The 25014-nt window shown below is 40.6% G+C and overlaps 1 protein-coding gene across 1 annotated transcript in view; it reads right to left on the bottom strand.

Moving 5' to 3' along the window:
• Positions 1-23913, bottom strand: part of IPO5 (importin 5) — a 44940-nt gene extending 21027 nt beyond the window's left edge. Inside the window, exons 1-10 of the mRNA XM_056327965.1 lie at positions 23757-23913; positions 19230-19310; positions 13218-13410; positions 12612-12714; positions 12263-12359; positions 11072-11176; positions 7599-7721; positions 7391-7511; positions 3836-3923; positions 665-771 (exon numbers count right to left, since the gene is read on the bottom strand). Of these exons, the coding sequence (XP_056183940.1) occupies positions 665-771; positions 3836-3923; positions 7391-7511; positions 7599-7721; positions 11072-11176; positions 12263-12359; positions 12612-12714; positions 13218-13410; positions 19230-19310; positions 23757-23849 (1111 nt within the window). The 5' untranslated portion in view covers positions 23850-23913. The remainder of the gene's footprint in view (positions 1-664; positions 772-3835; positions 3924-7390; positions 7512-7598; positions 7722-11071; positions 11177-12262; positions 12360-12611; positions 12715-13217; positions 13411-19229; positions 19311-23756) is intronic.
• Positions 23914-25014: the final 1101 nt, after the last annotated feature.

Raw genomic sequence — 25014 nt, 5'->3', positions numbered from 1 at the left:
TTTTTAAAATGATTGCCTGAGCAAGCACTACAGGTATTTTAAGAGGAAAAGCAGCATACAAAGCAACTGATAAGAATATATGGAACCACCTCATGAAACAACTATTAAAACCAGCATACCAAAAGACAGCCAGCCTGCCATACACTTGTATATTTTGGTCCACCAAATTACAGGGGGAATAAAGAACAAATTTTACTCTAAACTGTAATATATTAAAATTTAATTTAAATGCAGCACTTCTGAAGAAGAAAAAAAATTGAGCTACAGAACAACAGGTGGCAGTTTAGGCACACTTAAGGTACTGTGAGGCACTGTATACTGAGTTACAGAGAATATTCTAAAGTAAAAAAAAAAAAGTCTCCCCTTATTTATATGTAATTTAGACTGTGAGTTTAAAAAAAAAAGTACTGTTTTGGTTTTGACATGTCTGTTCAGCTGTCCATGTTCCAGAAAAATGTTGTAATGCACTGTACACAAGTTTAATACATCACTGTCTAAGAAAGACACAAACTTCCAAGTTCACAGCATTTACAGTTTTTGCCACTGAAATCAAACATGGAAGTGTATACAAATATATCAAGTAGCTAAACATGAAGATTTAGGAGGCATCAAAGTTCATGGAAAAGACAGAATTGTAAAAAAAAACCAAACCACCATTACTTACGATTCTGAAGCATTTGCATAATATGTTCTTTAATCATAGGTAAAACAAGTTTTCCTCCAAGGCCACATGCCATCCTGTCCAGTGCACTCTCACCAGCAACTGCATTGCTAAATATCAATTACAGAAGTATCAGTGGTCTGATATCTACAATAAAACGAAGAGTCCAACAGGGCACAGAAGGGCCCTTTCCTGCAGTTCTAGTCTTCAAACTTTTGCCCTCTGAATACATGAGCCTCCATAAGTACATAAAGCATACCCAAACCTAAAAGCACAAGCAACAGTCACAACGCAGTTATTTACCCCCACCTCAACATTTACTATCTGTAGCCCATTGATTAAGTCTAGTACAAAAGAAACTTGGGCCTTACTAGCACTGAAGGTATAGACTGAATTTTGCAATAACTACGCATATCTAGAAAGCTGAAATTAAATTTGCAATGAAATAAGCAATAACACTGGCCATCATCTTTTTGTCATGAGAACACAAACCAGTTCAGACTTGCTATGAATCTGGTGAACCAGCAGAGTTCAAGCTCTGGCACATAAGAGACCTTTCTTGAACAGCTGCAGTAGCAGTACTCTAGTAGCGTGTTCTCTGCCAATGACTCAGGCAGAAAACATTCAGCCCAGGTGAGGAATTTGCGACTCTCAGCCAGTTCCAGAACTGACAATAGCCAAACATTGTCTGTGTAAAGTGACCTGTTCCACCCGATAGAATTATTCCCTACAGAAAAGAGCAAGGAAGTTTCCAGGACAGAGATAACTACTAGCACTGAAATAACTCAAGGTTATTACAGTCCATCCTAGACACCCATGCTGATGGAAGAGCTGAGTAATGGTTCAGAAAGGGACAAATCTCCCTCTTGAACTTTCAAGTGTCAGTCAGTTATGTCCCCAAGTCTCATTACAAACCATAAACAGTCTAGAAACTCACATGCCATGAACAAAGGCATCTCTACAAAGATATTGACAATATAGTATTTGTTCTTTAGATTAGTCAGGTTCAAATAAAGACACATCACCAGCAGGACAACAGAGCATGGGCACACAGGCTTAGATTGCAGCAAACCTACTAAAGTTAATGGCAACTTTCATCTGAAATTACATTCTTTGAGTTCTTTCCTCCCACCATTAATTCATACATTCAGCTTGAGGAAATAAAGATAGTTTATCTTAGAAAAATGACCACACACTTCTGCAATGTTTGCAAGGCTTTTGCCAGGAAAAGAGGAAGTTGGATTAACCTTTTCCTCCTTTTGAATTTCACTGTTCTCTGAAATTAGAGCAACAAAAAACTGGAAATGCTAAAATATTCCCTGCTGCTTTTGTGTAGGCTGACTCACATCCCCCTTAGTCAGATCCAAACACACCCTAACGTGGCAACAGCCTGATGATGATTAGCCTGTTTCTTAGATTGCAGAGAAATTCTAGTCTTCTTACAAAGCTACAAAGACTCAAGCACCAGAAGAGGTTAGCATGCACATCAGCTAATCAGCAACTCTCCACAAAGGTGAACTTCAGTGGTGGGCAACAGAGTAATATGAGTAAACCTGCCAAAATAAAAAAAACTAACACCACACACAGAGTCACGAAGAGACTAGCTGATATCCAATGTCTAAGCCTCAAGCTTTCTTCTTACTTTGAGGGCCAAAGGAGCTATGTTTCTCCTTTGGGCTAAGTTGCTGAGCATAACTTGTTTTCTGATCTTTGCTCGCTCTACTTCAACTTGTAATAAAAAAAAGACCTTTTTCACTCAAAAATTCATACACAGCTAATGCATTTAGAAGAACAAAGTTACTCTGCTGACAATAAAGAGATACTGGCATGCCTCAAGTGGATGATTCAGAGTACTTACTAAACTGCCTAAAGCAGCCCATCTGAATAAAATTCCACACCCTGAAAGGCTTTATGAGGATCTGAACTTAATAGACTACTTCCCCTTGAAATTTGTCTGAATGAAGAGATCCAAATACTTGACAAACCTGAAGGCAGTGGTGCCTGACAGTTCTAACTGTATGGCAAAATTTCAAAGCTGAGGAAACAGAACAGGTTAAAAGGATCTGGTCTACCATGTGAGAGGGGGAAGAAAGGACAGCTTACTTTCAATTCCATAATCAAGGGGAACAAGAAGTATTCCAAATCACGCAGAGATTAAACAGGTTCTTCCATAAATTCCTGTGCATCAGTTTTGCAAGTGTCTTTACATGTCTGATACCTAGTAGAAGTTGCTATAAATTTCAGTGGTAAATCAACATTGCTTATCTTCCTATGAAGATCTCAAAGTATTCTGTGACAAATTGTTTCAAAACTCTAATTACACCTGAGTCTCAAAGGTGATGCCAGATGTGGCAAAAAGATGTCTAGACATCCATGTCTTTACAGAAGTGTGGCAATAGTTATCTGCCACCTTCTGCTTCATTCTAGCTGTATTTGGACAAGAGCAGATGTAACAGGATGCTGTAGACAAACCACTGTTATTCTAGTGAAAAGTTGGAGCAAGCTACAAAGCATGCAGGAATAAGCAATTTAGAAAGACTGGACATCTTTAGTAGATCTTTCTCACCTAAGACACAACAAGATAGTGTTAGCCATACCAAAGGATTTAAAATAATAGCAAAATCGTAGTATTTTTGAGCCAGATGAAATCCAGCAAGAAATTCCATTATGTATTCTGATGTCCCTTCTAAGGTAGGCAGTTTTTTTCTTTAACACCACCTTTTCAAGGGTACAGGAAAATAGGAAGAGATTGGTTGCAGATGATTAAACAGGTCAGTATCCTTCAGCTTTGGTTCTAGCTAATATCAGGGTAAGCCCTCAATTTAAGGTGTTAGGAAGCACTGACTTTGAACTGAGTAACATGAATGACAGATGAAACAGAAGTTTGCAAAGTTTACAGTGCAAAACAGCAGACATGCATCTTGTAGAAGTAAGCTACAGCAATACACAAATATGGAAAGAATTTACCTACTTGCTAATCAGTTCCTAAATAACCTACATATAAACTGTCTGAGAACACTCATACATACTGCTCATGACCAAGGGAACAAAACTAGAAGACTTACCTGAGCAAAGAAAAAGTAATGCACTGCAGTCATTTGCATCCTGCACTTAAAATCTGCCTTTAGCCACACAGTCCCGATAATATATTGAAACAACTAGTTTTATAATTACCTGTCAAAATCATCATCTTCAAGCTCATCTGCATTTGCCCAATCTTCATCTTCTTCCAAGTCAACCATCATTGCTAACATCTGAGGAACTGAAAAAAAAAAATTTCAACTCAGGTTGCTTTCTTAAAATAGATTCTTAAATAACAAGCATAAATTTCAAGTTCTTTCCTTTAAAAAAATCATTGAAGAAACATAACTTCTTCCAGTATCAGATAGTCAAGTCTGTCGAACTGCATCAGCCAATAATTCAGAGTAAGTTCTCAGAAAAGTATTTTCAGAACATTCAAATTGAGACTGAAAACACAGTTGAGTATTTCTTACCAAAACTAACAGCATAAAGCAAATTTCTTGTTAAATCATAAAAATTATGGAAAGTAAATTCCCTAAAAAAGTCTAAGTTCCTTGAAAGAGTTCAAAATAGTATTATACGCCTTAAGAAGTCAGACGTACTTAATTCTTTTTGCTGAAACTGACATCATCCTTTGAACATTTACTGATGAAAAAGACTATTCATTATGGAAGACTACTATTCAACCCTTAGTTTTACTAACGTGATAAATTTTGTTAACTACCTGTACAGTGGTCACTTAGCATAAAGCTTTACTTTTACAATAAGATAATGGTTCAGAACTTGAGGATTTTCCCCACTTAATGTAAATTTTTGTTTTGTATCATTAAAACATCTTGCATGTTTCCTACTTCTACATCTGTAGATCGATTCTGTCTGTTTTTCTCAGTATAAGTCTTTAAAGACTATTACACAATCTTTATCATAACATTCGACTGTTATGCAATAAACATCACCTACTCTTCTGAGTTGTTCTCACAGGAGGAAGGAGTGCAGCAATTTGTCTATTCTAAGTCTGCCTGTTCCTGTGCACTTCAGAAGCCCAAGGGGTGAAAAGTATACCTTGCACTTTCAGAGCAAAATAAGGAGCTCTTAAGTATTGTTTGTGTTACACCAACCACTCAGAGCAGTTGTTTGAATTCAACATCATGTATGCAAAAAAGCTTCACTTTGCCCTCAAGACAAAAGTTCTCAGTCAAATACGCAACCTTTAAGACCCTTCTTAGGACAGTCCACCACATATGGTGAAGACAGGCATCATAGTTAACTGTCCTTTACAGTACCTATGACAGAAGCACAACCCTACGCAAACTGATCTCACCATACGTCTGGACAGATGAGAAACTTCTGGTGAGCTGATGATAGAAGAAAATGTTGCTCACTGACAACACTGTGGGTCAAGTATCAAGAAAAGACCAAATTATGGATTGATTTGCTTGATGTAGCCACGTATCTTCAGCCAGAGATTATACCATGGTTGCAAAAACCTTCACAGTGCTTTTATATACATATCAAGATAACTTAATCCACGCTATGAACTCTCTAGCATGATGTCCACATGTCAGAATTCCGTATACTCACTAGTCACTGAAAAGAATTTCCTCAAAAAAAATACAATTACAGCCCAGAAGCTCTTCAGACACAGATACTCATAAGCACACAGGTGAAAATAATGTATCATCGCAGCTCTGAAATATGGAAGTCAACCATCATCTGTCACAAATGCTATGTGGTTCCAAAAACTGATGGCATAGCGTTCATTGCTACTAACAAATAAAGCTGAGAATAAACTGCCATGTAAAGCTGTCTGGCCAACATCATATCTAGAACCTGCAAAAGCCTGTGAACATGTTGTTTCTTATTGACATTTAATATGAATGTGGTTGCCAGTAAATATAGTTTCACAAAGATTTATTTTTTAAATACAGAGCTGTGCATTAAAGTTTCAACATTGTCCCAGAAAGCCCTCAAAATTCAATTATTGCCAATATATAGAGTATTTACAAACAAGTGAAGAATGAGCCCGCTAAGCCTGCTTCTTTTCAGAGGCATGCCAGGACTCTCCATTTTCTGGCAACTGAGCAAAACCACAGCCAAAGATAGGCTGCAGCTCTTATTTCTAGGGGGAAAGCAATAAAACACTCTACTGTCTTGAACACTGAGCTCAGGGAGAGAAGTCTGAATCCAGATGGAATTTCTGAGTAGGTACTGGTACACAGGACACAGACTTACTTCTAAATCAGCATCATGTTCAGTAAAACCAGCATAAGATGACAGTTTTGCCTAAGACCCAGTTCTAGTTGTGAGGATCAAGCGATGTAGCAACTTTTTAGTGGAATGAAAACAGAAAGCCTTACAAACTAAGGCACAAAACCAAGACAAAAGCAATCCCTTTTGGCTACTTTTTTATCATTCTCTGAACATAACCCCTTTCCTAGCTCTGCAGAATAAATGTCTTTCATCTTAGTGATTCATTAATATTAACAGCAATTTTACAATGGGCTGCAAACCAAAGGTATTTCATCCTCATATGGTGCCTTATCTTAATACAGTATCTTAATACAAATATTTCATTCCTGAACAGCAACCAGCAACCCAATATAAAAGTAATACATTCTAAAGAGATATGAGGCACCTCATTATGCTGCCTGACCAGCAAAGAAGCTTGTGATGATTTGGGGACAGCAAGTGTCAAGCATTAATAGTCCCAACGAGCTATAGGATACAGTGAAAATGCAGCATTGTAAAAAATTTCAAATTTAAAAATAAATTCTAAAAGGATTTGTTCTTAAAAAAACTATTCTACAAGTAAACAAAACTTCAACTCCTAGTCAACAGTTGCAACATGTAAGCCAAATAGATCCAGAAGTTTTATAATTATTTTAGTGACATGTATATATGCAAATTTCCCCAGTCCATGCACACAAGAAATTTGCCTTTTAACAGATTGCCTTTATGCAAGTTTCAGAAAAAAGTAAGGATCTAGGCAAATACAAGTGTGACAGGGAAGGAAAAGAATCCTTCCAAACAGCAGGCTACACTGCTGTGTCACTGCCCTGATCCACTCACAAAAAGGTTTTAAAAGCCAGAGAAATACCAGTGTGTACAGTATTGCTGCTGTGGATGTCCAGAAGACAGTTATTTTTAGTATCTCAAATAATAATGCACGATTTTAAAAGTGCCTTTCCAAAGAATGTACAATCTGCATGTTAAATAGACTAATTAGACTACCTCTAAGTATTTATATAAGCATCTGATTTTGAATTCACAGCTTTAACTCAACACTGAAGCTCAATATGCATGCTGAATTCCTTCAGTCTTCAGTTGCCAGCACCACAGAGTATCTGGCCTACATGTCAAACTTCAAACACAGAACTTCAGAACTAAACGCATCAATTTTTTTTTTTCAGTACAAATTCCCAAAGCCAGCAGAAAAGCATCAAAGTAGCTTTTTCCTTGGGAACACCAAGAATCTACTGTATTTTTATTCAAACTGTTGGTGGCTGCATAAGCACAGATTAATTTATGCAGAGTCATAAAAAGAAGGGTTTTTTTCTCTAAGAAAACTCTTTTCAGTGGCACTTAAAGTTATCAGCACCAGCAAACTGTGAGTTTGACATGGTTTTGTCACTGACCACCTGCAAAGTCAGTTTAACACTGTAAAGGGAGGCAAACTGTTTCAACAAAGAAAATGAGTAAAGTACTTACTAGCTTGCGCAACAACGTTTGTATGCCTCCTCAGCATAGCAGCAGCAGTTTCTGACAAGGTCACGATTACTTCAAGCGCCAACTGACGCTGCATGTTACTCAGACTGGCATCTGCACACAGCTACAATCCAGAAGATTAGAGCAAACTGTTAGAAAAGAAGTTTTGAGGTGGGAAGAGTGATTTTTTTTAAAAAAATCCTAGCTTTACCTTCAGACTTAGTTGCAATGTAGGTTCTAAATGTGGTCGTAAATACTTGGGAACAGAATCTGCAATTTCTACAAGGGATTTCAGAACAGAGTCGTCATTTTGGTAGCAGGAATCATTTACAGCCTATGAAGATATAAGATGAAGATAAGTTAAATAAAAAAAAATACTATGAATGGGAGCGCTGTTACAGAAGCAATGTGATTAACCGTGTTCTGGTCTCTGAACAGTCTCGTTCAGCTTCAGTGGCTTAGCATTAGTAGCTAAAGTAGTTGAAGCCTTTAGGCTGCAAGAACTGATTTAGAGTAAACTTTTTGTTAAAACTAATGCTGCTAAGAAAGAACTAGCTGAAGCTGGCAAATACAAGTGGCATGAAGAATGACCAAGGAGACAATTCCGTGAGAATGAAGTAACTTCAGAACAAGGCCAGCCCAGCAACAGTGAAAACCAGTAAGAACTCAAAGAGACCACTGACCAGAATTAAGTGATTGGACTTGGGTATCTGGTGATGGGTGGTATAGGTATAATTGAGAGGCATGAACCAGGGTAGGGGTCCCTCTCCAGAGTCACCCAGCTCGAGCTGTAACCTGAGAACTAATAAAAAACTAACTGAAACCCTTAATTCAGACTTCGTATTTTCAGTGGGATCCTAGGGTCGCACCCCACTACAGCGGCCAGCGTGCATAAATCCATAACAACTACAAAGAGATAATATGCAGGGTCCAAAACTACAAGTTAGTTGTGGCTCACAATCTTATCTATACATATATATGCATCATCATTTTTGACCATTATTAATTTAAATCTAACACACTAGACACTCAGAAAGAATTACAGTCATACATCAGAGGCACCAACATGCAAAACCACTGTTTTCACAAGTACAACTTCAAAACCCATTGTAAATGAAGAAAAACTCCTCTAAGTAACTGCCCAAAAGAAGGAAAATGAGCCTAACTCCTTTTTTCCCGTTACATGGGAACAGCTTCGAATAGCTTACACTTACAAACACCAGGAAACTCAAGATTAAATAATTTATTTTTTTCCAGACAACTCTGGAGAGCCACCAAATTAAAACAGACCTTTTAGCCTTCAGTCACAGAACACAGGAAAAAGAAATCAAGTTTTTCCCAGTATCTTTCCTAAGCAATAGCTACATTCTGAAAAGTAACTTAAATCTTACTTTTTACTGATAAGGTTGATACTCTAGTATCAAAAGAGCACACAGTTATTCAATGGTGTTAAAACTCCTCTACAAGTAGGACACAAAAACCCAAACCTCCAAATAAAAAACAGCCTTTAAACACACTTTTGGGGTTTTGAAAGGAATTTTCATTAGCAAAGTATCTGATGTCTTCCTAATGCAGAAAAATTTTCTAAAGTGAATAATTGGGGTTTTTTAATACTTAAGAATCCAACACTTTTGATAATGCCACTCAAACAGCCCACACTTTAAACACAGAAAAAGCATCTTCTAGTATGAGAAATATTTAGGGTTGGGAAGGAATCTGTCTTGGTTAAGGCCTCTTGGACTAACAGTTATCGATCGTCCTCCAATTCTGGCAAAGGATAATGTAATATTTACTGGAAAATTCTGTAAAACTCTGTATTTTATACCCATTGCAAATTTGACGGTTTATAAGGATGACTAGTTTTCTGAAGAAAGAAGTTCAAAGCGCACAGTGAGCCCTAAAAGGCAGAGGCACTCTTCTGTGTCTCTTTCGAACACCGTCAATGACAGCAGTCAGTTGAAGTTCCAGCTGCTTTTACCTCCACTGCAAGATATATCTCTTGGATAAAAGTTTCAACTATTAGTTCTGAAAGCTCAAATTCCAGCATAACCATCATAGATATTGTACTGAAAGGACTGAATTGCCAAGACAGTTTTATTTTTAGCTTTTTTACCATGCCAATATTTCAACAAAATGAACTTCAACAGCAACAGAAAAAGCATCCAACTGTCTCCAAAGGTCACTCACCACTATTCTAACACATCCCATCTCCTATTTATAAACTCAGATCTTCATATCCATCTTGTGTTACCACCGCCAGAAAATCTAGTCCTTCTCGCAGTAAGTACTTTACAAAGACAGATTTCATAGCATAGTTCTGTGCTCTAAGTTTGCAAAATAAAACTTGAAAATGCAAGCCCAGTGCATGTGTTTTTACAGCCTAAAACAGCAGCATTGAAACTTGTATCACACAAAGCAGGCTATTAGTCTTAAGTCTAAAAACAGCATACTATTTAATTGCCAAACATCAAGACGAATGGCATGCCCACCCCAAATCCTGCCGCACTCCCACTGGTACGCTACTCAGCAGCAAAGGTCCTCTCAGCCAGTTACAGTGTTTGAACAACACAACTGTTAACTGCCAAAGTCACAGACAGGGACTAACTACCAGATAGTAACCTCAGTATCAAAATACGTATCTTGTACACAGCGGAGCCCATTTTCAAGTTCAGTTGATTTTAATACATTCCTCTCAGTTTTCATTTAAGATCAAGCATAATTCCATTGGTTGCAGAAGACAGTAAACTCTGCACTATTTTTCTTCAGCTTGTCACAAAGCACACACAGACAAGGTTTATAGCTTACACTGTCAACAGAAACCTGCTCTACCGACTGCAGCAAGTTGTCAGTCTTTAACCTAAATTTAGCCTAATTCAAAATCACCTACAGTTCATTATCACTCTTATCACAGGCACTTAGTTATTTCCATTTTTTCTTGATACAGAAAGGGAAATATACTGTGAAACTGTCGTCCTTCAGAACTCAAACCATTTCTGTCTCTGGTTCAGTTTACAATAGTCTTCCCCCCAAACGTAAACAACCTTATATTAGAATTCCAACTTTTGCTCAAATTCATGCATCCTAAAAGAGATTTAATCCAGCCTCAGAAACTGCAAGAAGCTTAAAAATGCATTTTGTTTGGAAGTTCCTAAATTATCAAATAAAGACTATTTGTCCAGACTGCTGCTCTTTGAGAATCTTTATTCAGAATAATTCTACACCTTCCTCTAAACTGAAGATACCTTCCTCTAAACTGAAGAGATACAGGATATGATAGGTCAATGAATTTCCAAATTACTGATTACTTGAAATCTCAGGGTAGCCAATATTTAAAGTATATTTCAATATCATGATTGATCTAAAAGCTGTATGACTTGGAGTTAAATACCTTATGAAGAACTTTTGTTTATTTATCTAGGTAACACTGTATAAATTAATCAGCGCTGACAGCATTGAACTATTTTCCTCAAATCCCTGCCAATTAGCATGTATTAACAAAATTCCTTCCCAGTTTCCACCGCATCTTGCTGGTGACTGATGGTTGCGCTAACTAAAATAAAGAGTTAATCCAAGTCTTGGCAAAACTTCATATGCTACACAAATTTGTAGACCAATAATTTACGTTCGGATACAGCCAATGCAGACAGCAATGCCACATTAAGTGTCACTTGGGTGGTTTCTTACCTGCAAGATTCCAGGTAACAAGTCTGCAAAATGTTTAAGAAGGGGAAGATTGTGCTCATTAGCCAGCACAAACGCAGCTGCAGCTCTAGCAGACAGAGTCTTGATCTAGAAGACAGGCAGGATTGGATAAATAAACATGAAGAACTGGTAAGGAAACATGCCTTTGTTTTCTTTTAACTTTTAAGCCTATTATGAGACTACATTTTGTATTATCATTTCCCTTTTACATTTTCCTAACAGACGTGGCAATTAGCTTTTACCATGGGATTTTACATCTTACTTCAAATTAAGGTAATGCAATAATGAAGGTCTTCAGCAACTATGTCCTCTGTTATACAAAGAAGTTTATCATATTACAAGGTCGTAAGTATTTCCTAGTTTTGTTTTTGTTTGTTTTGGATTGTTTTTCGTTAACAGAAGAAAAAACTATTGTTTTCAACTTCCATCCCAATTTCAAATGTGTATGCAAGCGTCAAAGTCCCATTTTTTCAGAAAGTGTGATCTAAGCGTTTAAAACATGCTTCTTTAAAGGCATGACTTGTGGTACTTTAGAAAATGTTACTCTGTTGACTTTCAAAGGTCAAAAAAAGTAATCCATGGGGGAGCAGCAAACTGAACCCATATACCACAGCAGGGTTTCCTACCCTTGCCCAGTATTTTCCACAACAAGAGAAATGTTTTCAAAGTACAATTCTCTGCAAATCAGTAAATCTGAAGTCTTCCAGAAAAACAAGCTTTTCTAACATGCCCTTACAGCAAAACAGGCACAGTTTAAGGAGCTGTCATATATTCAGAGTTTTGAGACATACTGTGTACAGATACTATGTATATATACTGTTAAACACAAGGGCCAGAAAGAGAGCTTAACAAGGACCTTCTGATCTCTCATGCTTCTGGCTAAGACCCTGGCTCTGCTCTGGGCCGCTACAACTAGGCTTCTCCAGGCATACTACTAGAAGAGTCTGGGCCTAAACAGAGCAGATATGAGCCAGCTAGTCAGCTTCAGGACCATGAAAGGTTTGAAACTTCTGTTTTGCAGTAGGCATAGTCAAAACTCCAGATGTACATCAGTTTCAGGTAACGCAATCTATTGGTGGGAATCTATAGTTTAACCTTTATAAGTCTGAGACTATTACACTAAGATCCTATCTATGCTCAGGACATATCAAAAAAAGAACATAAAAGTCTTACTGATGGATGCTCTTGATCTTGCATACACTGAACCAGCATTCTCTTAATGACCTCTAAATAGTGTTGCTGTTGATTCCCAAAAATCCCAGGAAAATTCCTAGGGATAAGAAAAGACCACAACATCAATAAAAACTCACAGTTTAACCTTAACTATTGTTTTAAACTTATCAATTGTTTAAGCTACAGATTGTAACTGTACATGTTAAGAGTTAAGTAAACCACAATACAAAAGAATAAATGAAATATATATGATTGCTTGTTAATTTATAAAGTTGTGACAGGTTTTTTCTAACATTTTTACAGACATGACTTAGCTAACCTGCAGAAAAGTAGCAGTCTGAAAGCTTACCAGAAAATATGTAGAGCAGCCTCACGCAGTCCCACATTCTGAGAGCTAACAGAGTCAAATAAGAATTTCAGAACTTCTGGCCACTGGTTGTTGCCATCTTCATCTAGATCAAACAAAACAAAGTTCTAGAATAAGCAAACTTAAGAGTGGTTAGATCTCAACTGCACAGGGCAACCAGTCATTGTTACTAAAATCAACTTAAAAAAAAATCTGAAGATGTGTCCAAGTTGCAGTGTAAAATACAGCTGAAATGTTAAATCTAAAAGGCACTCAGGAATAGAAGATGATCTCTTTTTACTGTCACGTAACAGCACTCAAAAAATAAATTGATGCAGATGTTTGGCACAATATTCACGAGAATTTAAACAAAACTGGATTGCTAAATCTTAATACAATCTCACCTAAACCAAGCAATTTCAAAAGCAAAGTTAAAGAGTCTTATTTTTATCTGATCAAGGATAATGTAAACAAATATTAGGTTTTATTTTAAACCATGAAATCACTTAGTACATGATTTGCAAGCATCTACATGAGACTAGAGAACAAGAAACAAAACTACTATGAATACATAAACATCTTACCACAATACCAGCTTATATAAAATACCTATTAAGTTCCTGGCCAATTCAGCAACTATGTCACAGATTTTTTTCCTCATACTGGACTGTGTTTCCAACTGAATAATCAACAGCAATCCACTTTTGATAGAGTTTTGATCACCAGGTGGAAGAGCTGGATAAACTTCTTCAAAAGCAGAAGACAAAAGACGTCGTAGAAGGACAGCTGCCATCTGTCTAGCCTATTGAATAAGAAAGTATGTAGGTTAAAGAGTTTTGATATGGTAATCGTGCTGTTATGAGGAAAGATGACTGACATCATGCTTCCAAATGATCAGTTTTCACTGTGTAGACTTGTTTGGCGAATGCAATACCTCTCAAGCAACAGACGACAATTATGATAGGAAGTAGAAACATGGTAAAGAAACATCAGCTTACAACCCTGTTTCTGACAGTTACAGCTCCTCAAAGAAATAATCATGAAATCCACAGAGGTATTCATTTATTTTCTAGAGCTGAACCTTAGACATGTTTTGTGGCAAGTTAAGGACTTAGCTGCGTTACTGGAAGATGTTTAAAGCATGTCTTCTTCCTATTTTAAATGGCCCATTGAGATAAATACAATCCAGACAGGTTTTTTTGGATTAACAAGTGACTTAATGGGACAACTCTGTCAGATGACTAACCTGCAAACCTTCACTTTCTCAAACAACCAAACTTCACACTAAAGATCTAAAGACTGAGGAACCCCGAGTGGCAAATAAAACTCTACTCTGAACAACAACAATAAAAAAAGCCCCAAAGCTTTCAGCCTGTTGCAGGCATATCATGAAATGTTTTTCTTTAAACCTGAATTTGAGCATAAGAACCTCAATATGACATACTTCTACTGTCTATGCTTCCTGCTTGCATACCATTTATGTACCTGTATTTAATTACAATTATACAAGAACTAGAAGCAAAAAACACGGCTGAGTAATTCAAAATGAATAGAGCAACACATGCAGTAAAGGCAAAAAGACACCTGAAGCACTGTGAATGATCTAATAACTAGGATGTTCACTAAGCAGTGTTTCTAGAAGGACAAACAGTAATTAAAAAACACCCTCAAACTTCTGATGTGTAACAAAACCTTAGACGTTAATTTCTCACAAAAAAATAATCTAATGCAACACACAGTCAATTTTTTTTCCTAAGGTGTTCTTATTTAATGTGTACTTGGTTTTTATATGTGTACTTGTAATTTATAACAGCCTTTGGAATTCAAAAATGTTCAACGAACAGCAGAACTAACAAAGTCCAATTTCTAAAAGATCTTAACCATATTGCTAGAGCATAACCTATAGATGAGAAACACAAACTGCTGCAAAGTCTCAACTTTTAACGTACCCTGGAAAAATCAGGTATTGCTAGCACATTACCCAAGATACTATTGTTATGTCCTGCAGTCCCCAGGCTCACTGTGCCCTTTTCCAATCTACCCAGCTCTTTTCTATACAGCTAAGGAGTAGTGCATACACTGTGTCTCTACACTAGCAGAAGGGAAGGACTAGAAATGAACCCTACTCTAGATCATTCCTTATCTCCTCCTCAACAGCTTCAGCATGGACCAAAGGCACCACATATGTAGGATTAGTAGGTCTTCCCCAGTAGATCTAAGGATGACAGCCGGTGAACAAAGAGGGTCACAGTGCCCACCAGTGCCACAGTTCCCATCATAAGCCAAGGTTCTCGAGCAATAGGTCATCACATGGGGCACATGAGTTAGGAAGGAGAAAGATTCTTTCTGCACTGCCTCTGGGAATTCCACAATGTGTTGAAAAACTTTACTGGTACCACAATACAATGGTATCTTTCCTTTTCTCATCCCTAGAGGCACCAATATTGTGAAAGATTAAATTTCTCCTCATTAGTATGGTGAACTTACATAGAAGCCTTGACTGGGGAGCAAGTTTTCTGGGACTAAACAAGACACGCACTCTCCCTTACTCAGGGCATCATGTTCCTGCACATATTCTTCGACATCCGATAATGACTGAACTCACGTTAAATTCATTCCTTTCCTGAAGTAATAATACACGGCCAGATAGGGAATAGAGCTTGTTTTCATAACGCTTGTAGTCTCAAAGGTAAGAATTTCCACCTCTGAAGAATTTTATTTAAAATATTAGAAGACTGCCAAACACAGCCTGATTGCAAAGCAAAAACACAAATAACAAGGCATACAGAAAGACACAAGATCAACACTACATGAATTAGCTCCTGGTTATTGTTACTAGCTTAGAAAAAAAATCTCAAATTCCCAAAAGCAAATTCAAATGTTTGAAGAAGTAACAAAGAAGCAACTGATTCCTAATAATAAATGGCATGTTTTCCTCAGCAGGTATCCACCTATATATAAAAATTACCATTGTCAATTTAATTTTGATGAACATGGCTGCTCTGGGGTTAAGGAAGAATGTATTTCTCACACACACCAAAGGCTCTTCTATATTTAAGCATGACAAGCACCCAAACAAGCATTTTAAAATCCTGTAACTTAGCAGCTATAGACTTTATTGAGAACAGGAATAACATAAAGTATACGTCCCCAAAGAACTTCCATCTACTAATGAAGCATAAAAAAAGCAGAATTCTCTCCTAGCATTAGATTCTTCTGCATGCCTAAATTGCTGGGGTGCTCACATACAACTGGAATGTCAAATGTATTAACATAAAAGGTCGTCATACTACTCAAATTTCAACATACCACTTCTAATTAATAGCATTTACAGTGCTTTAAAGATGTTCTAGGATTTTATGGATGATCGAACCAAGGCACAAGAAGAAAACCAACTTGCTCAGCAGGGCAGCAGAAAAGTTATGAACAGAAATCTGGGATACCATGCTCTCCACTAGCATTCAAAGTGTCCAGGTAACCCCTACACATTTTGTAAGAAAATGACCAACCATCTTGTGTAGCACAGTCACAGTGATTTTTAATTTTCTTTAATGCTCCTTTTAAGTCCTCAAGGAGGAAAACATGCATGGATGGAAGCAATCGATATTTGGGACATGGTCCAAAGATGGACTTGCACAACCTTATTCTGGGATCCAGCCCCATGTGGGATTCAAAGCACGCAGTGCCTGAGATCCACATACAACTCAAAGGCAGAATTGTGGCGCATCAGAAGTCCATCCTTCCTTCCCCTCCAAATGCTGAAGAGGAGGCTGCCCATGCAGTGGTTTTCAGACTAAGAAATGCAATCTTTTCATGTGGCAATATGGAGAAGGGGAAGGAAAGGTCAGAGCCCTGTAAGGCGGCTCTGAGTAATGCAGAAACACAGTTTTATACAGCATGTGTTACTGTATTTCACAGGGCTCGAAATTAGTCAACTGTAAATTAGGACACAACTGCAAACTGCCAATCTGGAGTTAACCAGGAAGAATAAAAATGCAGGAGAAAATGCAGAACAACTGTTCCTCTCTGAGATTTAGGTGGTAAATCGAAACGGCAAAGGAACAGCCTCTAACACGTGAGAGACATCCTAAGAGTAAAAACCATGAAATAAACCGTGAATATATACCACCTTTCTGTTCAAGCCTTTAAAATGCAGTTGCGTAGGAAAAAGTACAGTCCTAACTTTGTAACAGTGAGACTACACATTTGGGAAGTTGGAGACCTGGGTTCAAGTCCTTCCTCAGCCTGAGGTGTACAAACTCGCATATCATCTGCGGCAGAAGTGTTCTAACTGCTAAGTCCAACGCTTCACTTTTGTGAACAGCGTTACTCTGCTATCAGGAAACTATGAAATGAGAACAGAGGGAAAAGGTGCTTATTTTCACAGTTTAGGCATTTGGTTAGAAGAAAACCTTTTTTACAGTTAGTTTTTAAAAGAGTTACTCCTGATCAAGCTTAATTATTTTTTCCACATCAAATGTAAGGGGTCCTGGGATCTGAATCTCTGTTTCTCCATTTAAATGGCAAAACTACTAGCTTACAGAGTCAGGATTCCCCCAGCTGTTGTCCAAATAGTCCTACAAATCTTGTGACCTCTACAACACCCCTGCCAAGCTCCTGCAACCAGGATGGAGTATTTTCTTCAGCCTAGTTTTCCTGGGATGGGGGTAAAGCAATAAAGAGGCTTCAGGATGAACAGGGATCTGAACACAGCTTTCCCATAGCCTGGGCGAGGGACCTTTACAGTTCTAAAGCTTCTTCCAGTAGCCCATGCTCAGTGGTGCCGGTACATTCAGTGTGCTCAGAGGACATATACCAGGCCTAAAGCCCTATTCACTGGTGACACATGCACTATTCTGCCCAGTGTTTGGATCTACATGAAACATATGCTCATCTATTGATACCAGCACCATACTGAACACGCACAGAATGCTTCCCTGTATGTTTATATGCAATGTTTAGATCAAGCACGGGGATGACTTCACTTAGGCTTTAATTAGGATACTTTGTATTTGGAAATCCAATAGGGAAGAAAGGTTGTTTGCAGGTTTTATTATCAGGACGTTTTGAGTCCATCACCTAATATCTACTTAAGTTATGAGCTTTCACTGATTTATCCATTGGTGGAGTTAAATATCAAGTTATTCTACAAATATTAACCTCTTACGTCTTCGGTAAGAGTAACTTCTACAGGTGAAAAGTTTCTTTGCATTTGAGTAAGTTGGAAGCCAAGTCATTGGCAAGACTCTGAACAAGTTTTAGACTGGGTTATTTCCTTAGTTGACATAAAGAGAATAAAATCAGTTAAAATACATGGAGCAAGTATTTACTTACATAAGCATGACTTTGTAGTTGTCAACTCAGACTTATCAAATGTATTCAAAACAGAAGCATGTGCAATACAGCTATGACTTCTAGGGCATAGTATTATCCGATTATTATATATGATATTATTCTGGTGAAGAAGCAGCAGCAGTAGAACTTATTTCTCATGGCAAATTTAAATACAAGAGAGACTACTCTACAGCCTTCTATCATTTGAAACAACTCAGAGAGGCAGGAGGGAAAGCTACATAGCTCTTATGCAACCAGTTGCTAGTATAATATTGAAAGGTTCTGTCAGAAGAACACTGCTTTGTAAGTAGATAGGCATCAATATTAGTAAGCTAATACTTACCGAGCACTAAAAACTTCAAACAGCATCTACCTCTAAATTGGAATACAATCTACCAGAAGAGATAATAATCTAGAAACAGCACACTTATGCTCTCCTTATAATATTGTTCAGAAACTCTACATGGTACACCCTTCCGTTGTTCAGTAAAATGCTAGATAGGAGCAGGGGGAAGTCAAACGATTTTACTTTTAAGTGACTGCGAAGTTTGTAATATTTTGAAAGTCTGGTTGTTCTTCACTCTGCATATCCAAGTGAATTAACATTCTCACCAATAAGTACTATACCTGATTGCTAAAGTGTGTGAGCCTTTGCAAAATTAAGGAATAACTAAAAGGCACACTTACTGTAGGCCCACAGTAAAAAAATTATATAGTGCTTAGACTGCTCTCCATTCACTCCGTAACACTGCTAGATGACTTAATGAGCATATCCTCACCAAATAGGATAAAATACAAAAGCCACCTGAATAAAACATGCAAAACAACTGCTACCTTTTCTCTCCCCAGTTCCCATTTGAGAAGCACACGAAGTTTCAGATGATACACAAGTTTAACACACTTAGGCACAGGACCCCAAAATGGAAAGCATTTTTCAACTGTAACTTGAAGGAACATCACAGTAACAGTCGTATATTAGTTACACATTTTAAGGAAAGAATCTGTTCATAAAACAATACACCCAGCCAGAAAACAATGGAGATCTAAGCAGTCACTTACGAAAGACTACTTTTAAAACTAAGTATCCTACATCAAAAGGTCTCAGCTAGCTAACTTGACATGCAACAAACTAAATGAGTGGTCCCTCTACAAATGTGCACTAAATTAAGATGATTCAGTTAATGCCTGGCCTTGTTCATTTATCCCAAAATGACCAGCACTGATTTCTTACCCGCTTCTCCAAGCTCCCTTGAAAATCTGCAGAATTCAAAGGTTACTGAGACATACCTCCTCAGCAGCAGCAGTATTCCTGATTGCTTGTAGGAGGAACGTGATCTTGGATTGACCTGGAATATTTTCATATGTCTCCTGCATAAAAAGGGAAACAGTTTATTGTAAACAATTGATATAAAGCATGTGTTAAGCATTAATATGAATCAACTTTCTTTTTAAACAATTTCAGTATCCATCCAGTTAATAGAAAATAACATAGCAAAAAATTAAACCTATCAAAATAAAATTTTCTGACCTATTTTAAAATAATGAATAAAATCTTAGTTATCCAGTAAGACTTGCCATATTGGAATGATCTACATAAGCATTACTGGCCACTTACGAGATAAGTTATGAAATACAACATAAACGGAACAAGTATCCTCCTGGAAATAAAACATATATGGAACGTATATCCTCCTGGTAATCCATCGCAGCTTCTATCACATCAAAGGATTAAGGACTTTGGAAGCCTGAGACTGAACTATGACCAACAGGTTAATAACCACTGACAAACGTACAGTCAAAAATTTTGTTCAGTTCTTTTTGAACCTTTTTATGGCCTTTACAATGCTGTGTGGCAGTCAAACATCTCAACTACACATTTTGAATAAGAACTTTTAATTTCTAAACTCCTGGCTGAGTTTCAGACAAAGAGACTATTTCGTCTCCCTCTTAGAGAAACCCTCTTAATAAAATGGGAAGTTTAATGAGAAGTTCAGTTACATTGTCTTGCCCACTTCTGGCATATAGTTCATTCACTACGGCTCTTTATTAGATTGTTATTTAGAAGCTAGAGTGAGCACACAGCAAAGTAACTTTTGCTGTCCAAAAAATGGTATATGTGATAATTTTAAAACTATAAATGCTTGTCTCTAATATACAAAACCTACGCAAGTAAGAGCAGGGGAATTACATGCTGACGAGCAACCACTTAGAACATTCAGAAATAGTTCTATACTTACCAGCTTGGAAAGAGCTATTTTTTGCAGACACAAACTTGAAGATAAATTACTCCACCCTTTCCAAATACCCACTATCCCATTCTGAACTCAAGGAACAAGCCTACCACACAAAGACCAGGTTCATTTCAATCAGTTCTCTGCCTGCCTACTTCCTATTCTTACCACTGCAGCCGTTCTTCCTAATTCTCTAGCAAATTTACACAACTTGACAGTATAGCTGCTATTTTCAATAGTCTCCCCATCACACATTTATTATCAGACATCATCTTCCTCCACTTTCTGTACCTTTTTCCTACTAGGCCTCATTCAAGTCAATTCATACTTCATATTCTCTCTAGTTGCTAGTACACGCTCACAATCAGTAAGACACTGAAACCCCCCCAAATCCCTGCGTTTAATCTAATTATTTCGTGGAGTGCAAAATTAAATGAGGTTTAGGGTCAGAATAGAAAAGTCTTCTCAGATTAACCGTTTGCAAGAATGTATGTATTTATATTGCACTATTACCTACAAATACAGAAACAAGAAGGTTCCCTAAACACAGGCCCAGCACAGACCTGAACTTATGCTTTCATGGACAGCTGAAGCACTCTAAAAGCTGGCTTCCCTCATGCCAATTCTGATCATAATAAAATTCTACTTTGAGTTGTTTAAATTCACTAGAAAGGGCAGCAACCTATCCAGCTGTTCACTAGCATAATTCTGCCGATTCAGTAAACTGGATTCAGAGGATACCAAGGAGCACCAGGGTAAGGCTGGCAAAAAGGAACCTATGGCCAAAACCTTCCTTCTGTGCTGGTGGAGGACTACTTTGCTGGCTCCACCTATCTTACCAGCCTTGGCCATGCCCTAACTATGTACCTGGATCCTGCTACACCTTCACTTTTAGCTCATGGTTAGTTCCCCAGCTACTTTATCCAGAGGTACAAATTTCTCACATAGCAGAACCAACTTTCAGAATACATGCAAATATCTATTATCTACACTTAGTACTCGTGTTTTTCCAAACCTGAGAAATATAATTTAAAGAAGAGCATAAAATCACCAAGATGAAGTAAATACAATTTTCTCTATCAGAAGACAGATACACAAATAAAAGACAGGCTTTTCCAGCCAACAGACAGCATCTCAGTAATTTTTAATGAGAGATAAATGAACGAACCAGGCTTCAGCAAACTGGTTGGAATAAGTTATTAGTGTGCTAGCACATACATAGATCTATATACATAAACAAATAAAAACAGGGTTTAGGCGATTAGACTTTCCTTCTCTCCCTTTTTTTTTTTATAGCTTTCACTACACCCCCATCCAAACAGGGTATGACTCTATCCACATACTCTAGTCTAGTCTTCAATGTAACACCACCAGTCACCCTGATTTTGAAGACCAGACATGTAAGAAATAACCCAAGTCTGTTCTCCTTTGGTTCCCTGTCTATCCATTTCTCATTCTCACTGGTTTTCATTGGACACAAATGAAAACCTCATATGCAATTCACCTGCAATTATGTGAATCCCTGTAGTATTCAATATTGCCTTCCAACAGCAAGTACACTTTAAAAAGCTGATTGGACTGTGCAGATGTTTAGTATCGTTTGAGTCTTGTATGATTTTAGCAAGCTGATATTCTAAATGCTATGCAATAGTTTCAGCCAAATAAATATTACTTCAAGAAATGGACAACTTTGTATTCAATCTAGCTACACTGTAGAGACACAGATTTGTGTTTCCAGGTACAAGTTCATTAACCCACCATGAAGACAACTGAGCTGGGTGCTTCACATCTGTGCATGGTGGAAGAATGAGAGACAATAGGCATAAATTAAAAAAAAGGAAGTTCAGACTTTTTGCTTTAATGAGGACAGCCAAGCAGGAACGGGTTGCTCAGAGCTTGTATAGCCTCCATTATTGGAGGTTTTCAAGACTCAACAGGACAAAGCCCCCGAGTGACCTGGTCTGACCTGATAGCTGACACTGCTTTGAGCAGGAGATTGCACTACAGACCTCCTGAGGACCCGTCCGCTCTGAATGATCCTAATCCATAAAAATACTTGCATATTCTTGGAAACATGCAGAAACCAATGCCAGATTAAATGCAGTTAAATATGTCAAAGTTATACTACTTGCTTTTATTTGTATACAAAACTGATAGACTTTGAAAAGTTTGCTAATCTATGCTTTATTTCACAGGCATTATGAGACAGCCGTCCAATAGATTTGCTTTGTTACGGTTTTAATAAAATTCAAGAAGGTGTGAGAAATGTTATGTTACATGCAGGCAGTTGAAAAGTGAAAGAAATTCAGCTCCCAGGGAACAGCCTCCATTCCAGTTCTATGTTCAGGCATGTGGGAATAATTCTTGCTACTTCACTAGAAAGTGTGTGCAGTAATCAATAGTGAGCTGCGCTAGCTTTCTGAAAACATCCGTCTCCCCCTCCTTCCCGTTCCCAAATTATATTTGGGGTGTTTTCAGCGCAGCAACGGGAACAATAATACTTTTTATTCTTTGCCAAACAATGCGCTGAACTCTGCTGACCGCTGAAGTGATGAGAGCGATAAAAGACCCGATGCAGCCATCCAGTGGGAATTCACGCTAAACCTAGACGCGAGTATTTAATTCAATGGGAGAGATTCCCCACCAGGCTTGACAATGGAGTCTTAAGCATGACAGAGAGAAAGAATTAACGTGGCTTAACCATCACAAAGAATTGTAGCTGAAATAACACATCTGAAAAGTTTTTGCTGATAACGGAGAAACTCAGCATATTGGAAAACGCTTCTTTTAGTGAAATATTTCTTAGCTGACGGAACACTTGAACGCACGGCCCACTCCGGAGTTAAAAACTAAACTATTGTGGGGCAGCAGCACAGGACCCGGGCGGGCCGGGGGGCAGCCGCGGCGCCGCTCCCGCCCCAGCGACCCCGGCGAGGGCCGCCCCGGGAGCGCGGCAATGCGGCTACAAGTGCGGCCGCCCCCGGGACTCGGCGGAGCCCTTCAGTCCCGTCCCGGCGAGCTCCGCGCCCACGGCGGGCAGGCACCCGCCCTGACCTCGTTTGGGGGCGCCCCCCCCTCCCCCCCTCCCCAGCCAGCGAGCACCGGCCCCGCCGCCGGCTCGGCCTCCCCTCCCCGGACCGCGCTCCGTCACGCCGGCCAGCCCGGGAGGAGCCGGCCCAGGCCCCGTCTCGCCATGGGCAACGGGGAGCAACGGCCCCCAGGGAGCTCCAAAGGGGCCGGGCGGGGGAGCGGTGCCCGGCGTGCAGGGCCGCCGGAGCGGGGGCTGGCGCGGCCGAGATCCCCCCACGCCCTCACCCGCCGGAGCCCGCGCCCCCGCCAACGGCCAGAGCGGCCCCCGCGCCCCGCCGAGGCGATCGGCCGCAACCGCCCGGCACCCCCGCGGAGGCCGGCGCCGACGGCGGCGTGGGGGAAGGCCCGGGCCACCCCGGCAGCAGCTGGTGCCGCTGCTCACACGCGGAGCTCGGCCGGCGCCGCCGCCTCCCTGCAGCCCCCCTCCGGCAGGGTCTGGGAGGTCTGACAGGCCGGTCTGGCGCCCAGGGCCGGGGCGAGGCGGACCCGTTACCTCGGCCTGCTTGCGGACCGCATTGTCTGGGCTGAGCAGGTTGCCCAGGAGAAGGTAGAACTGCTGCTGCTCCTGCTCCGCCGTCGCCGCCATTGCTGCGAAAGGGAAAGAGAGCGAGGCCGGCCGGGCGGGGACAGGGAGGCGGGGAGGGGGAAAGCCGGCCTCGCCGCCAGCGGAGGGGGCGGAGCACGAGCCGGAGCCGCGCTCCGCTCCCGGCTCCCCCCTAGGGCCGACCGCGCCAGCCGCGCTCTAGAACGCTCCCATTGGCCGCGACGCACGGGGTCTCGCCCCCGATTGGCCTGCTTTCTCTATGACGTCCCGGCGACTCGGGGCGAGGGGAGGAGCGGAGAGCGGCCGGACGGCCGTCCCTGAATGGTGGTTCGTCTCCTCTCGTCTCATTGGTGCGCTGCCGGGCCGGAGGTGGGAGGTAGAGGCGGGGAAACGCCCCGAATGGCACTCTCATTGGCAAGCGGCCCTGGCAATCTCGGGGGGATTGGTCAGAGGCACGTCGGGCGGTGTGGGAAGGGCGGGGTCGCGCCGGGACGCCGAGCTGGAACAGCGCGGTGGGGGAGGGGAGGGGAGGGAAAGCGCGGGAGATTGCAAGGCGTCTCCTTCCCCGGGCACCGCCGTTCCCGCTGCCGCTCCGTGACGTCGTGCGGCCGCTCCGCCCCTGCCGCGCCTTCCTTCCCCCCGAGGGCGCCGCGCTGGGGGGTGCTGGTGAGCCCCAGCTGGCGGAACCCTGCTGGGGGGAGCTGGTGCGTGGCCTGACGGGGCGGGGGAGAGCTGGGGGGGCTGTGCCGCGGCCAGGTCGGGGCTGCCGGGCCGCGGTTTGCTGAGGGGTGTGTGGGGGCGGGGGGAGCCCGTGATCGTGGGTTCCTGCCACGCGGGAGAGACCGCTCAGCACGCGGTAGGCGGGCGGGATCGATGCGCGTCACGGGCTTTCCCCGGTGGGTCCGTGTGGCAGGTGGCCGTTATGGTGTAACGTAGGCAGGAGGTGTAAAGGTGCAGGATCCTACACCTTGGCCTGCCCTGTACACCGTTATGTGCGTCCTGGCCCAGCTCTGCTTCAGGTGAGCCCAGCACCCCTGCGTACCCCGTGTCTGCTGCCGTGTGAGGTGATGTGGTCAGGCCTGTGTGGCGCCCCAGTACGGCGGCCAGTAATGCACCCCACCCGCTGGTCCCTCCCAGGGATGGGATGGGATAAAAGGCCGCTAGCATTCCCTGTGCTCACAGGGAATGTGTGAGGTTCACAATGTGC

This window comes from Falco biarmicus, chromosome 2 (genome assembly GCF_023638135.1).
Source record: "Falco biarmicus isolate bFalBia1 chromosome 2, bFalBia1.pri, whole genome shotgun sequence".
Classification (NCBI taxonomy): domain Eukaryota; kingdom Metazoa; phylum Chordata; class Aves; order Falconiformes; family Falconidae; genus Falco; species Falco biarmicus.
This window is presented reverse-complemented; position numbering and strand designations above follow the sequence as displayed.